The 11,913-nt window shown below is 45.7% G+C and overlaps 1 protein-coding gene across 7 annotated transcripts in view; it reads right to left on the bottom strand.

Moving 5' to 3' along the window:
- Positions 1-5,417: 5,417 nt before the first annotated feature.
- LOC147014014 (estrogen-related receptor gamma-like) overlaps positions 5,418-11,913 on the bottom strand; it is a 203,059-nt gene continuing 196,563 nt past the window's right edge. For all 7 annotated transcript variants that reach the window (XM_085851574.1, XM_085851576.1, XM_085851577.1 and 4 more), the window contains 2 exons: positions 11,720-11,913; positions 5,418-10,769 (listed from right to left, as the gene is read on the bottom strand). The exon at positions 11,720-11,913 is cut by the window's right edge and continues 76 nt beyond it. In XM_085851574.1, the coding sequence (XP_085707700.1) occupies positions 10,525-10,769; positions 11,720-11,913 (439 nt within the window). In that variant the 3' untranslated portion in view covers positions 5,418-10,524. The remainder of the gene's footprint in view (positions 10,770-11,719) is intronic.

The raw sequence follows: 11,913 nt of genomic DNA, 5'->3' as shown, positions 1-11,913 counted from the left end.
ATTCAGGTCACAGTTCAGATGGAGAGAGACGCCCTTCCACGAGGTTTGTTGATGGTGGTGATGTCGACTCCCCCAAAACGCCCTTCCACGAGGTTTGTTGATGGTGGTGATGTCGACTCCCCCAAAACGCTCTTTCATGAGGTTTGTTGATGGTGGTGATGTCGACTCCCCCAAAACGCTCTTTCACGAGGTTTGTTGATGGTGGTGACGCCGACTCGCCCAGGACGCTCTTTCATGAGGTTTGTTGATGGTGGTGACTCCGACCCACCCAGGACGCTCTTCTATGAGGTTTGCTAATGGTGGTGACTCCAACTCCCCCAGGATGCTCTTCCAGACTTCCACGAAGTTTGCTGATGGTTGTGACTCCGACTCCCCCAGGACACTGTTTCATGAGGTTTGTTGATGGTGGTGATGTCGACTCCCCCAAGACGCTCTTTCACGAGGTTTGTTGATGGTGGTGACGCCGACTCGCCCAGGACGCTCTTTCATGAGGTTTGTGATGGTGGTGACTCCGACCCACCCAGGACGCTCTTCTATGAGGTTTGCTAATGGTGGTGACTCCAACTCCCCCAGGATGCTCTTCCAGACTTCCACGAAGTTTGCTGATGGTTGTGACTCCGACTCCCCCAGGACACTGTTTCATGAGGTTTGTTGATGGTGGTGATGTCGACTCCCCCAAGACGCTCTTTCACGAGGTTTGTGGATGGTGGTAACTCCGACTCCACCAGGACACTCTTTTACGAGGTTTGTTGATGGTGGTGACGCCGACTGCCCCAGGACACTCTTTCACGAGGTTTGTGGATGGTGGTTTGTGGATGGTAACTCCGACTCCACCAGTACAGGAGGATAAACGCTGAGCTACAACTCTAGTCGAATTAATGAGGACATGTCCATTTCAGATAATTCTGTTCCATTCAACGCAACATGTAAACACAAAAAGTCGCTTGCAAGGTACAATAAAACGTGTGTGTGTGTGTGTGTGTGTGTGTGTGTGTGTGTGTGTGTGTGGTGTGTGTCTGTGGTGTGTGTGTGTGGTGTGTGCGCGCATGTGATGTAAAGCGGGGGAGGGGTGGTGTGTGTGTGTGATGTGGAGCGGGAAGCAAGGGAGGATGGTGTGTGTGTGCATGTGATGTGGAGTGGGTGGGGGAGGTTGGTGTGTATGTGTATGTGTGTGTGTGTGCATGTGATGTGGAGTGGGGGTGAGGGAGAGTGGTGTGGGTGTTTGTGTGCACGTGATATGGAGCGGGGAGGGTGGTGTGTGTGTGTGTGTGTGTGTGTGTGTGTGTGTGTGCGTGATGTGGAGCGGGAGGCAGGGGATGGTGGTGTGTATGTGTGTGCATGTGACGTGGAGTGGGGGGAACGGGAGGTTGGTTTGTGTGTATGTGATGCATTGCGGGGCTGGGGCGGAGGGGGAGGCCAGGTGGTGAGTGTTGTTAAATTAATTGATTCAGTGTATAAGCATCAGATCGTTGTTTGTATTAGTCGTTTGTCATTTCAGTTCAAATTGTCTGAAGAAAAGGTAAGTTTGATTCCGTGGGCCAGACATGACAGCATATATATATATATATATATATATATATATATATATATATATATATATATATATATATATATATATATATATATATATATATATATATAGACCATAAAACAAAATACGACCATGACCCCCAAACTTTTCCACGAACGTGGTCGTGGAGGTCCTCAAATGAATGGATAAATAAATAAATAATCTTGGTACGGATGTTGGTGGGAATGTGAGATGGCGGGTTTGTTCAATCCTGGGGGCTTTTCGCCACACTTTGATGTTATCGTCGCATCTCGAGAGACCTTCCCCACCCTTCTGCTGATTCGTCTCGAAAGTTTTCACTCCGGCAGCGCTGACTCATTCTCCTTGCAAAAAGACTGCACTCTGCAAATCCCAATCGGTCTCGAATCGGTTATGGAGTCCATTGGGTGATCAGTCGGGTCTAATCCCTTAATCCCGCGTGCATGCGCGGAGAGAATTATACGGACTGATTTGGCTCGAATTGTGTCCTCCTCGGGCTTGAATATGCGGCAAGAATGAGAAAATTGGGGTTGGGGGGGGGTTGGAGAGGAGGAAATGGAAATGGGTGGGTGGGAGGGGAAGGTAAGGGTTGAGTGGGATAAAGGGGTGAAGGGAAGGGGTTGGAGGAAAGAGAAGAGGGTCGGAGGGGAGTGGTTGGTCAGGAGAGAAGGGGTGTGCGTGGGGTGGGCATGGATGGAAGGGGTGTACGGTGGGTGTGCGTGGAGAGAAGGGGTGTTCATGGGGTTGGTGCGGAGAAGTGGGAGGAAGGGAATGGGGTGGGAGGGGGAGGAAGGGAACAGGAGGGGAGGGGGAGGAAGGGAACCGGGGGGTAGGAATGGAAAGGGTGTGGAATGGAAGTGGGACTATGGGAGGAAGAGAAGTGGGAGAGGAGGAGGAGGTTGGTAGGGAGAGGATGTTTGTGGGGGGGTGGGGGGGATAGAATAGGGAGGGAAAGGGAGAAGGGCAGGCAAGAGAAGATGAGTGAGAGTAAAGAATTGGAAGGAGAGGATGTTGGTGTGAGGAGTAAGGAGGGGTTGTGGTGTAGAAGGGGGGGGGGGCACGATATTTCTTGGAACGGTCAAAGTGTTTGCAAAACAAACGACGATGCGAACTGAATGTGAGGATGTAAATATGGCGGAGAATACGGGAATGCATTTATTATGAATCCGGAGCAATTCCAACAAATCAGTGGAAGATCTGGATGAAAAGAGGGTTGGTGGGGTTTGTTTCAACATCTCACGTCCTCCACCGGTCGGACTTTCTCCTTCCCATCATCTCTCATCTCCCACTGATCCGGTTCCTCCATCCCTGCTCTATAATGAGCCAAATAAATGACAAATCAGGCAACGCTCGTGGAACTTGCATTACCTGTACAAGGTAGGTTTTCACAACCTGCGGGGATGTTCTCTCTCTCTCTTCTCTGTTCGTCTCCACAATCCATCAAACCTTTCGTCCTCCCATCAGGCCTTGGCACCAATTGCGTCACATAAAGGAAAATACGAACCCATTTAATTACCTGCGCCCTTTAACAGTAAGATCCATTAAATATTGACTCCACGACCGATTCACCTGTTCGTGGCTCCTCTCCAAGCCTCGTTTGCTCGGGTTTCAGTGACTTCAGTTACAAATGATGGCCAGCAAATTATTCGAGGAAACCTTATACATTTTATTATATGTTTTTCCAACGATTATTTAATAAGTCGTTTTGTTTTTTTTTCTCTCGAGTACGATCGCATTAAAATCAAAACAGGATGATGATGATGATGATGATGATCTCGGGATCATTTCACAATAAAGGTTAAAATTGCTGGAATCAGGATAAGAACTTTGTGATGGATTTTACAACAAATATTACTTATGTTATGAGAGAGAGAGAGAGAGAGAACGAGAGAGAGAGAGAACGAGAGAGAGAGAGAACGAGAGAGAGAGAGCACGAGAGAGAGAGAGAACGAGAGAGAGAGCACGAGAGAGAGAGCACGAGAGAGAGAGAGAGAGAGAGAGAGAGAGAGAGAGAGAGAGAGAGAGAGAGAGAGAGAGAGAGAGAGAGAGAACGAGAGAGAGAGCACGGGAGAGAGAGAGAACGGGAGAGAGAACACGAGAGAGAGAGAGAGAGAGAGAGGGAGCGCGAGAGAGAGAGAGAGAGAGAGAGAGAGTGAGCAAGAGAGAGAGAGAGAGAGAGAGAGAGAGAGAGAGAGAGAGAGAGAGAGAGAGAGAGAGAGAGAGAGAGAACGAGAGAGAACGAGAGAGAGAACGAGAGAGAGAGAGAACGAGAGAGAGAGAGAGAGAACGAGAGAGAGAGAACGAGAGAGAGAGAGAGAGAGAGAGAGAGAGAGAGAGAGAGAGAGAGAGAGAGAGAGAGAGAGAGAGAGAGAGAGAGAGAGAGAGAGAGAGAGAGAGAGAGAGAGAGAGAGAGAGAGAGAGAGAGAGAGAGAGAGAGAGAGAGAGAGAGAGAGAGAGAGAGAGAGAGAGAGAGAGAGAGAGAGAGAGAGAGAGAGAGAGAGAGAGAGAGAGAGAGAGAGAGAGAGCACGAGAGAGAGAGAGAGCAGGAGAGAGAGAGAGAGAGAGAAAACGAGAGAGAGAGAAAACGAGAGAGAGAGCACGAGAGAGAGAGAAAACGAGAGAGAGAGCACGAGAGAGAGAGCACGAGAGAGAGAGCACGAGAGAGAGAGCACGAGAGAGAGAGCACGAGAGAGAGAGAGAGAGAGAGAGAGAGAGAGAGAGAGAGAACGAGAGAGAGAGAAAGAGAGAACGAGAAAGCGAGAACGAGAAAGAGAGAACGAGAGAGAGAACGAGAGAGAGAGAGAGAGAGAGAGAGAGAGATATATATATATATATATATATATATATATATATATATATATATATATATATATATATATATATATATATATATATCACATATGATCTCCCCCTGTGGCCCCACCCCCATACCCACATCACCCCATTGATGCTAATCAGGTAAGGGGCATTAAAACGACTGACAGATGTAGCGTGAGGCTAAGGTCTTGGTTATGCTGGAGATTTAATGCACATTGGGAGTCATTGGCAAGTAATTGCCTGGAAGGATCCGGCTGATTGAAATCACCCACAAATGGCAGCAAGATATGTGGCAATGAAGTAAAGGCTAAGGGCGAGATCTGATGGCCTTACGGCATGATGTCTGACAGTCCCCTCATGCAGAGTTGGTCACGTGGCAATGTCATCAAGGCCGCGGACCCTGACTCATACCAGCGGCATATAAATCCAGTGAACTCCCACAATCCCGCCGACAGCTTTAACCCGAACCCCGACTAAGTGTTAAAATTCCTCCAGAAATCAATTTTAATGAAGTTCCAAAATAGGCGAGCAGTGCAGTTAATTATAATGTATCTGCCTCGATTAATGTTCAATTTGTGGGACACGCACGTGGGTTTGCCAATTGTTATTCATTCGTCGTTTGTGACGTTGCGCACGTGACCCACGTGATTGACAGGTGCGAATTTCCCGGCGTCGGAGTGTGCCGCGGAAGGAGAAGCTGCGGTTTGATGATATTGGGCGAAGGTGAAACAAGATGAGCGTGACGATGGGAGGGCAGAGCGCCGTGCCCGTGCTTCTTCTGTCCATCAGACGCATGTGTGGGTAGAAAGAAATTCACTTTATTTTATGATTTTTTTTTCCCCCATTTATGCCACACCCACCATTCTGTACACCCAACAAAATCAAATCTACGGCCTACAGTGCAAGGAGAAATGCAGTCAATGTACTCCAAGAATTCCATACAAATGAAACACACCTATTGCATCCAACATGAACATATATAAATAATCAAAAACAGGTGTTCCATTTTCAAAAAAAAAAAAAAACCAAAAAAAAAAAATAAAACAGCATGTCACAGTTGTGTTTTTATTATCATCATTATTAATATTATGTCATTATTATCTTTTTTTGTTGTTTTGTTAAAATAACTTTTGCCCGTGTGGTACAGGTTCGAGCGGGAAGGACCGGATTGCAAATGTCGAATCGTATACGTGTGCGGTTGTTGTTGTTGTTGTTATTCCGCTTTACAAAACCCAGCAACACTCCAGGGGTGAAAAGGAGAGTAAACAAATGATGCACAACAAAGTTCCTGGAACATCCTTTGCATGGATCATGACTTGTACTCAAGCTGTCCAAACACTTGTTCAATGAAATGGCGTTAGGACCAGACAAAGAATGTAACACTGGGTCTGTATAACCAACAACAACAACAATACCCCCCCCCGGTTTGTTTCACTCCTTATTGCCCATCTTCTCCCTCCAGCTATTAAATAATTATCTTGAACGCACAGTTCTGTTTTGCTCAGAATCTTACGTAGCATGTAAAGTGTTTCGATCCAAGCGCAACCTCGAGCTTAATCTCCATGCCCGAGATGACGATCCTGAGAACTACATCCTCCAGGGGCTCCCATGATCAAGTTTACAAAAGGTCCTCTGTCACGTTTATTGTATCGCAGTGAAATCGTAAAGAACCCAAAGTGGTATCTGGGTGACGTCACAGTAGCTCGTTCACTGCCTAGAACTGCGAGATCTTCGGTTTAAGTCCAGTGGAGGCCTCGCCTCCTGGTCAGCGTGAGTGGCAGTTAAGCAGTCGGTTAAATGATTTGGACTCATTGCTCAATGAATCAACCAGCTTTCCTGGTTTTAAGAGATATGACTTCATATTATTTGCAATTGTCTTTAACAGTGCAATTTCAATGGAAGCTGAGATTTTGGAGGAAGTGTAAATTTACAATGTCGACTTTGTCCAGCAATGGTCTCAGGTCGAATCTGGAAGGCAAGCAAGCGAGTCCTCTCTGGAAAGAGGTATCAAAGTTTTAACCGTGGTTGCAAACAAAGCCAAAATTTTCAGCCACTGCATGCCCCAGAAATGAAATTAAAACCTTGAGAGCATCTTACATCAGCGAGACGTCTCTGCCGTGACCAAAGTTTTGTTTGCATATCCAGAATGCCACATGCCCGATTGCAAATGACTTGTTTCCTCATCCAGAGGGTCTGGGGGCACAGCCGCATTGGTTGCTGCCTTGCCAGGCATTTAAGTCGTATGGAATGCCCCCGACGCCCCCCACAACCTGCTGGTGAACGCAGAACTATCAGGACGGGGCTGGCAGGTGTGTACTGCTCTTCTCTGCTTTAACTGGATTATATTGTGCTACCTGTACTTGCTGCTTAGGTTTGCGAATTGCAGAAAGGGGAGAAAATATTTGCAGCCGACTTAGAAATGATGAATATAATGATTTAATGTCATTGTTTTAACTTTACATGTTTTCTATCTGTATGGAAAGCAAGTGAAATTTTGTTGTCGCGCCTTTTGTGCCCTGAACGTAGCAAACGCCGCAACGCACTCCGCAGACATTCTGCACTCGACGCCGTCACGAACGATGAGAATAAATAAAAGAGCAGCAGATTATCAAATGTACAAAGCTGGCAATAAAAGAAATGTGATGTGTACAATGACAGAACATTCATTTAGCATTTTGTTGATATATGTACAAAGTAACTTTACAACAAAGTAATACATTTGTGGAGCGATGGGAAAACGACACAAACTCCCTGTAATGATCACAACATAAAATACAATATTATCATATGTATATTCCCAATAAAAAAGAAAGAAAAGGAAAACTTCCTAAAACTTCGAAACGTCCGTTTAAATAATCATCTAAAAACAGAAGGTTCTTCTCCTGTACCTGTGACGTTGCTTTTATTGACAGCCTGGCATGCGGTATAAACGGTGATGACGTAACAATTAACACGGTAATGGGAAAGCAACCTCATTGTGACGTATGCTGGATGACCGGCATTCCCTGTGTGGGGAAAGTAGTCAAAATGAATAACATTCAGTGTCGATAATAAACTCACCGTCACTATACATTGCCCGATTAAAAAGGCATTGGATTTTCACTTCCAGAAAATTACCCATATTTACCCCCCACTCCCCCCCCCACGCATTTCAGGTATTCCTGCTTCTAGGCACATCAGATGTCTGTGTCGTCCGATTTCGCCGAGCCCGTTTGAAGCAGGCACCATTAATCCAGTGTCTAACCGTTCCTTCTCTGACAAGAGGTCTCAATCCGCGTCGTTCCCATCTCGGCTCCTCGTCTGAACACTCGAAGCAGGCCGGGACCGTGTGCGAACCAAGGCGAGCTTCATAAATCAGTACAAAATGAGAGTTACACTCGTCCCGTAATCGCATTTGGTCGAAGTAATCTCGAGGTGTTCTGGGACCATTACGCACAGTCTCAGAACCCTTAGCCATTTGGGAGAAGCAATGATCCGTGGGAAACTTGTTTTAACCCACCTAGGAGGGTACGTGGCTGCAGCTAACTGCAGGAATGTGGTGTGTGTGTGTGTGTGTGTGTGTGTGTGTGTGTGTGTGTGTGTGTGTGTGTGTGTGTGTGTGTGTGTGTGTGTTCATAAAACGATATTTAAATATTAATCTGCACAAAATCAGATATGTACACAAATGCGTTTCATTTTTCAGACTTTCCCTTCAGTGCGGATTCATCTGTTTTTGGCTGTAGCAGGAGGTGTATAAGATTTGATCACAACTAAGTTCACAATGCAACGGAAGGGATGAAGTTCTTTTCGGCTTCCTGAGAAAAATAATCTCGTTTGTAAAGACTTATCGAACCGTGTTGTGCCAGTTACAGCAGTTATGGTATGCCAAAACATGTGACATGCAGAGTACTGTTTTGGTACTATGTGGTATCTCAGCGAGGATTATAAGTTGGACGTGACTTTGTACATTTTATTTTGTTCAACGAGGAATGCCAAGTGTTGGTGGCTGTCTTTCGGATCTGTCTTATACCTTAAAGCATTATACACACACTGGATCATCAACGGTCTTGTCGCCGATGAGCTCATACACGAGCGGAGTGGACTGCTCGGGGTGAGCGTCGAACTGCTTCAAATTGTATACCTCACACTTCTGCGTCCCTATTGCGTTGCCCTCACTCTCTGGGTGCAGTGACTCGAAATAACAGTAGAAAAGACATGTTGGAGTAACTGCGTAATACTTGAGGCTCGTCCTTGTACCTTTCTTGTAGGAAATGAAGCGAAAAAATATCTAAACATTACGAAGCACTTATACCGTCTCTCGGTGAAATACTCTGCAAACCTGATCCTAAAGTAATCTTCAATGCCAGTGTCAGGGTTCATTGTGCAGTGACTTGACTGGTTGAGTCGAGTGGTTTGCTCCCATCAAATACCATGAAAGGCATGGCCAGCCACAGATCCTGGCTCCTGATTGGAGGCAACTGCTGAGCAAGCCCAGTCAGCCCCAATCAGTCTGCGCAATGAAAACGAGCCTTAAAGTGACGAGCCTTGTGGAGGCATAACAAATGAAAAATGCAATCACGTGACCTCGGTCCAGAACTCTTTTTAACCCTCGATGGACAGGTGCGAGAGGAACTGTCACCCGATGCACACAGAATGGTGATCTTATTTTTCAACAGCCGGCTCAAAAATACACCACATAATCGAACCTCGAACCCCGACATAAAACATGATGGTCATGTCTCTATCATACCCTGCAGCTACTGTTGTTTGGCTGACTCTACAATATATGAAGCATGTTTTGCAGAAAGATGCGAATGTCCTCTTTTGTTAGTATTGTACATCTCGATTAACACCGAACCAGCAATGCTTACACGTCCGCCAACAATGAACCAATTAATTGCATAGCTAAGAAATTTCTAGTGCTTGCATGTTTATTCCTATGAGTGTTGTATTTTTTTTTTTAAATATATTCACATTTACATATTTGTAATTTCGATTTTAGAACGCACGGTTATAGTTGACAGCGTGCGTGCGTTTATAGGGTTATGATAAAGCGTTAGCATAGCCCGAGTTGCATTCGGATTTATAAGAAAAATATATGAGCAAACTTTCACTGATGGGATGTTTCCTTCAATCCCTGCTGCAGTCCCAGAATGCAATTCTGCCCAGAATTTCAAGCCTGTTGTCCTAGTAGTAGGTGCATGGAGCGTCGTCGAACGTCGTGTGCTGCGGAGCCCTTGAACAAAGGAAAGCGAAGCAAATTATTGCATTAAAGCGTCCAGAGCGAAGCGTCTTCAAAAGCTGGGAAAGCCGTGCTAAGTGCATGTTGTTTTGGCTGCCTTCATGTCACCGAAAAGGCTTTCTTGGCCCAGGAGAATCGCTCGTCGAGCCTTGCTGGCAAGAGGCCGGGGTGAGCGGGGACACACGGAGACGAGGAGCGTGGAGAAGCCATGGCTTTCAAAGGAGGAGTGGAGGGATTGATTACGAAGATATCTCTCAGCATTACACTTTGATCACTGCCGTACGTGCACCCGACAAATTGAGCTGGACAGGGTTGTTGATTTTTTTTTTCTTCAGATATTTGTTTCCCTTTAAGTTTGAGCAGTAATAGGACAGTATATAATTTTTTTATTTTAAAAAGGATGAAGTTCCAGTGATCTGGTCTGGGATTTCAGCCACAAACAGACAAATGGCCATATTCAGATGCTGCAGCAGCTTTGCATGCTCCGTGTACCAACAGGTTAGACGAGTGCTTCAGGATGAGCCGAGATTGTTCAAGCATCCTTACAGGCCAACTTGCGCTCCTATTACTATCGCTGAAAAAGGAGCAAATGTTCACTGCTTTATCCACCCTCATACCCAACCGACACATCATACCGATGTCATCAGGCTGACAAAATTACTGTTCTTTGCACAGGGGAGGAGGTCTGGCTACTCAGGACAGACAAAACCTCCTGTGGCCTCTGTAAGGGCTGCGGATGTGGCATAAAAGTTGTGAGACACGCAAGCATGAAACAAGATTTTTTTCTTCTCTTGTGCGTGTAAGGATTCAAACAATCTCCGTGTGTCCACTGGCAAGTCGGGGAGAGTTCATTGATCGAGGGAATGCCAGAGAGGATAGGGAGAGACTCACCGAAAGAGAAAAAGAGAGTGCTGGCCTAACTGTGATGCAGCCGCTGTCAGACCTTTGCCTCAAGCATCTCCAGGAAGAGTTTGTGCATGGGCACCTTTCCTTCGAGTTTCACCGCATAGAAGTGTTGTACGGCCTTGGTGGCCGTCTGCCGCAGGAGGGGTAGTGTCATTAGGAGCTTCCCTGCACGCCGACCGTCCTCTCCGTGCTGGCACGCTTCATACTCTTGTAGGGCCTCGTGCAGAACGTCTTGGAGCTTTTGCACCCCAGGTGCATCTTCAATGTGCATGGAGTCTGCACAAGGATGGGAATGCAAGAAGATAAAGAAAAGGAAGGAAGAATAAAAGGTAAAAGAAAACAAATCCAGTTGTTTGACAGATCTCAATGTATCGTTTCAATGTTTGGTTAGGTATTCTGCTCACAAAGCAGAAGGAACTGTCACTGTAATAATAAAGTTAGTGCCCTTTTAATGCAAATGATGTACTGGATGAGCAGTCATGTGATCGAATATGCATATTGTGGCTCAAGTGTGCAAAAAGTAATGAAGAAATAAATAGGACCATGCATCCTGAAGCTCATCTGGATCAGGAGCAACAGTTACTTAAACCCCCTTAGAGCCCCTTAAACCCCGATTTTTTTTAATCCCGTAAATAAACTTTAGTACATCACGGGTGATGAAAGTTGTGGTCAAGTTTCATCGAATTTGTGTGTGCAGTTTCGGAGAAGAGAGCAAATACCCATTTTTTTGGGGGGGGTCAAAAAACCCCCATAATCCCCCCAAATGAGCGCAGATTTTGATCCGGTCAATAAAACTTTGTTAAGCATCAGATATGAAGCTTGTGGCCAAGTTTCATCAAAATCGTATGCTTAGTTCAAGGGAAAATGAGTTCAAGGGGAAATGACCGAAGTATTTACGGACTCACTGACTCACTCACTTACGGACACTGCTCGATTGCATAAGGTCACCGGACTAAAGTCCAGGTGAGCCAAAAACGAGAAGAAAATGATTTAATATGCAAATGCTGTAAGTTGGCAACACAAAATTATTAAAGTGACTGTTGTTGAGAAACCTGAACACGAGCTCGTATGAAAGTAGATCTAAGTTGCTCGTGATACATTACTTGGCCTCATTGAAGACGCATGTACATTTCAAAAACAGTTTGTCAGTGAAAAATTGATTGAAGCTAAACAAAGACAAGTGATTATCTAAAAAGAGGAAAGTCACGAGAGCTCAAATTCCATACCTGAATTGACAAGAGCAATAGCCTTGAGGGTCACAAACTCCTCCTTCTCAAGCTTTAGGGCCTTGTACTTTTTCACAAGCTGCAGGACAGCTGAATTAAGATCTAGGAGGCCAGCGAGTCGTGACAGCTCCTCGTCCATCACAAAATCCTCAGCAAATACGAGCTCGTCCTCATATGGCAGTGAGCGGAAGACA

Source organism: Eptatretus burgeri, chromosome 13, assembly GCF_056783735.1.
Source record: "Eptatretus burgeri isolate ZD-2024b chromosome 13, Ebu_testis_v1, whole genome shotgun sequence".
In the NCBI taxonomy this organism is placed as follows: Eukaryota; Metazoa; Chordata; class Myxini; order Myxiniformes; family Myxinidae; genus Eptatretus; species Eptatretus burgeri.
Note: the sequence above shows the minus strand (reverse complement) of the source record. Positions and strands in the feature narration are given on the sequence as shown.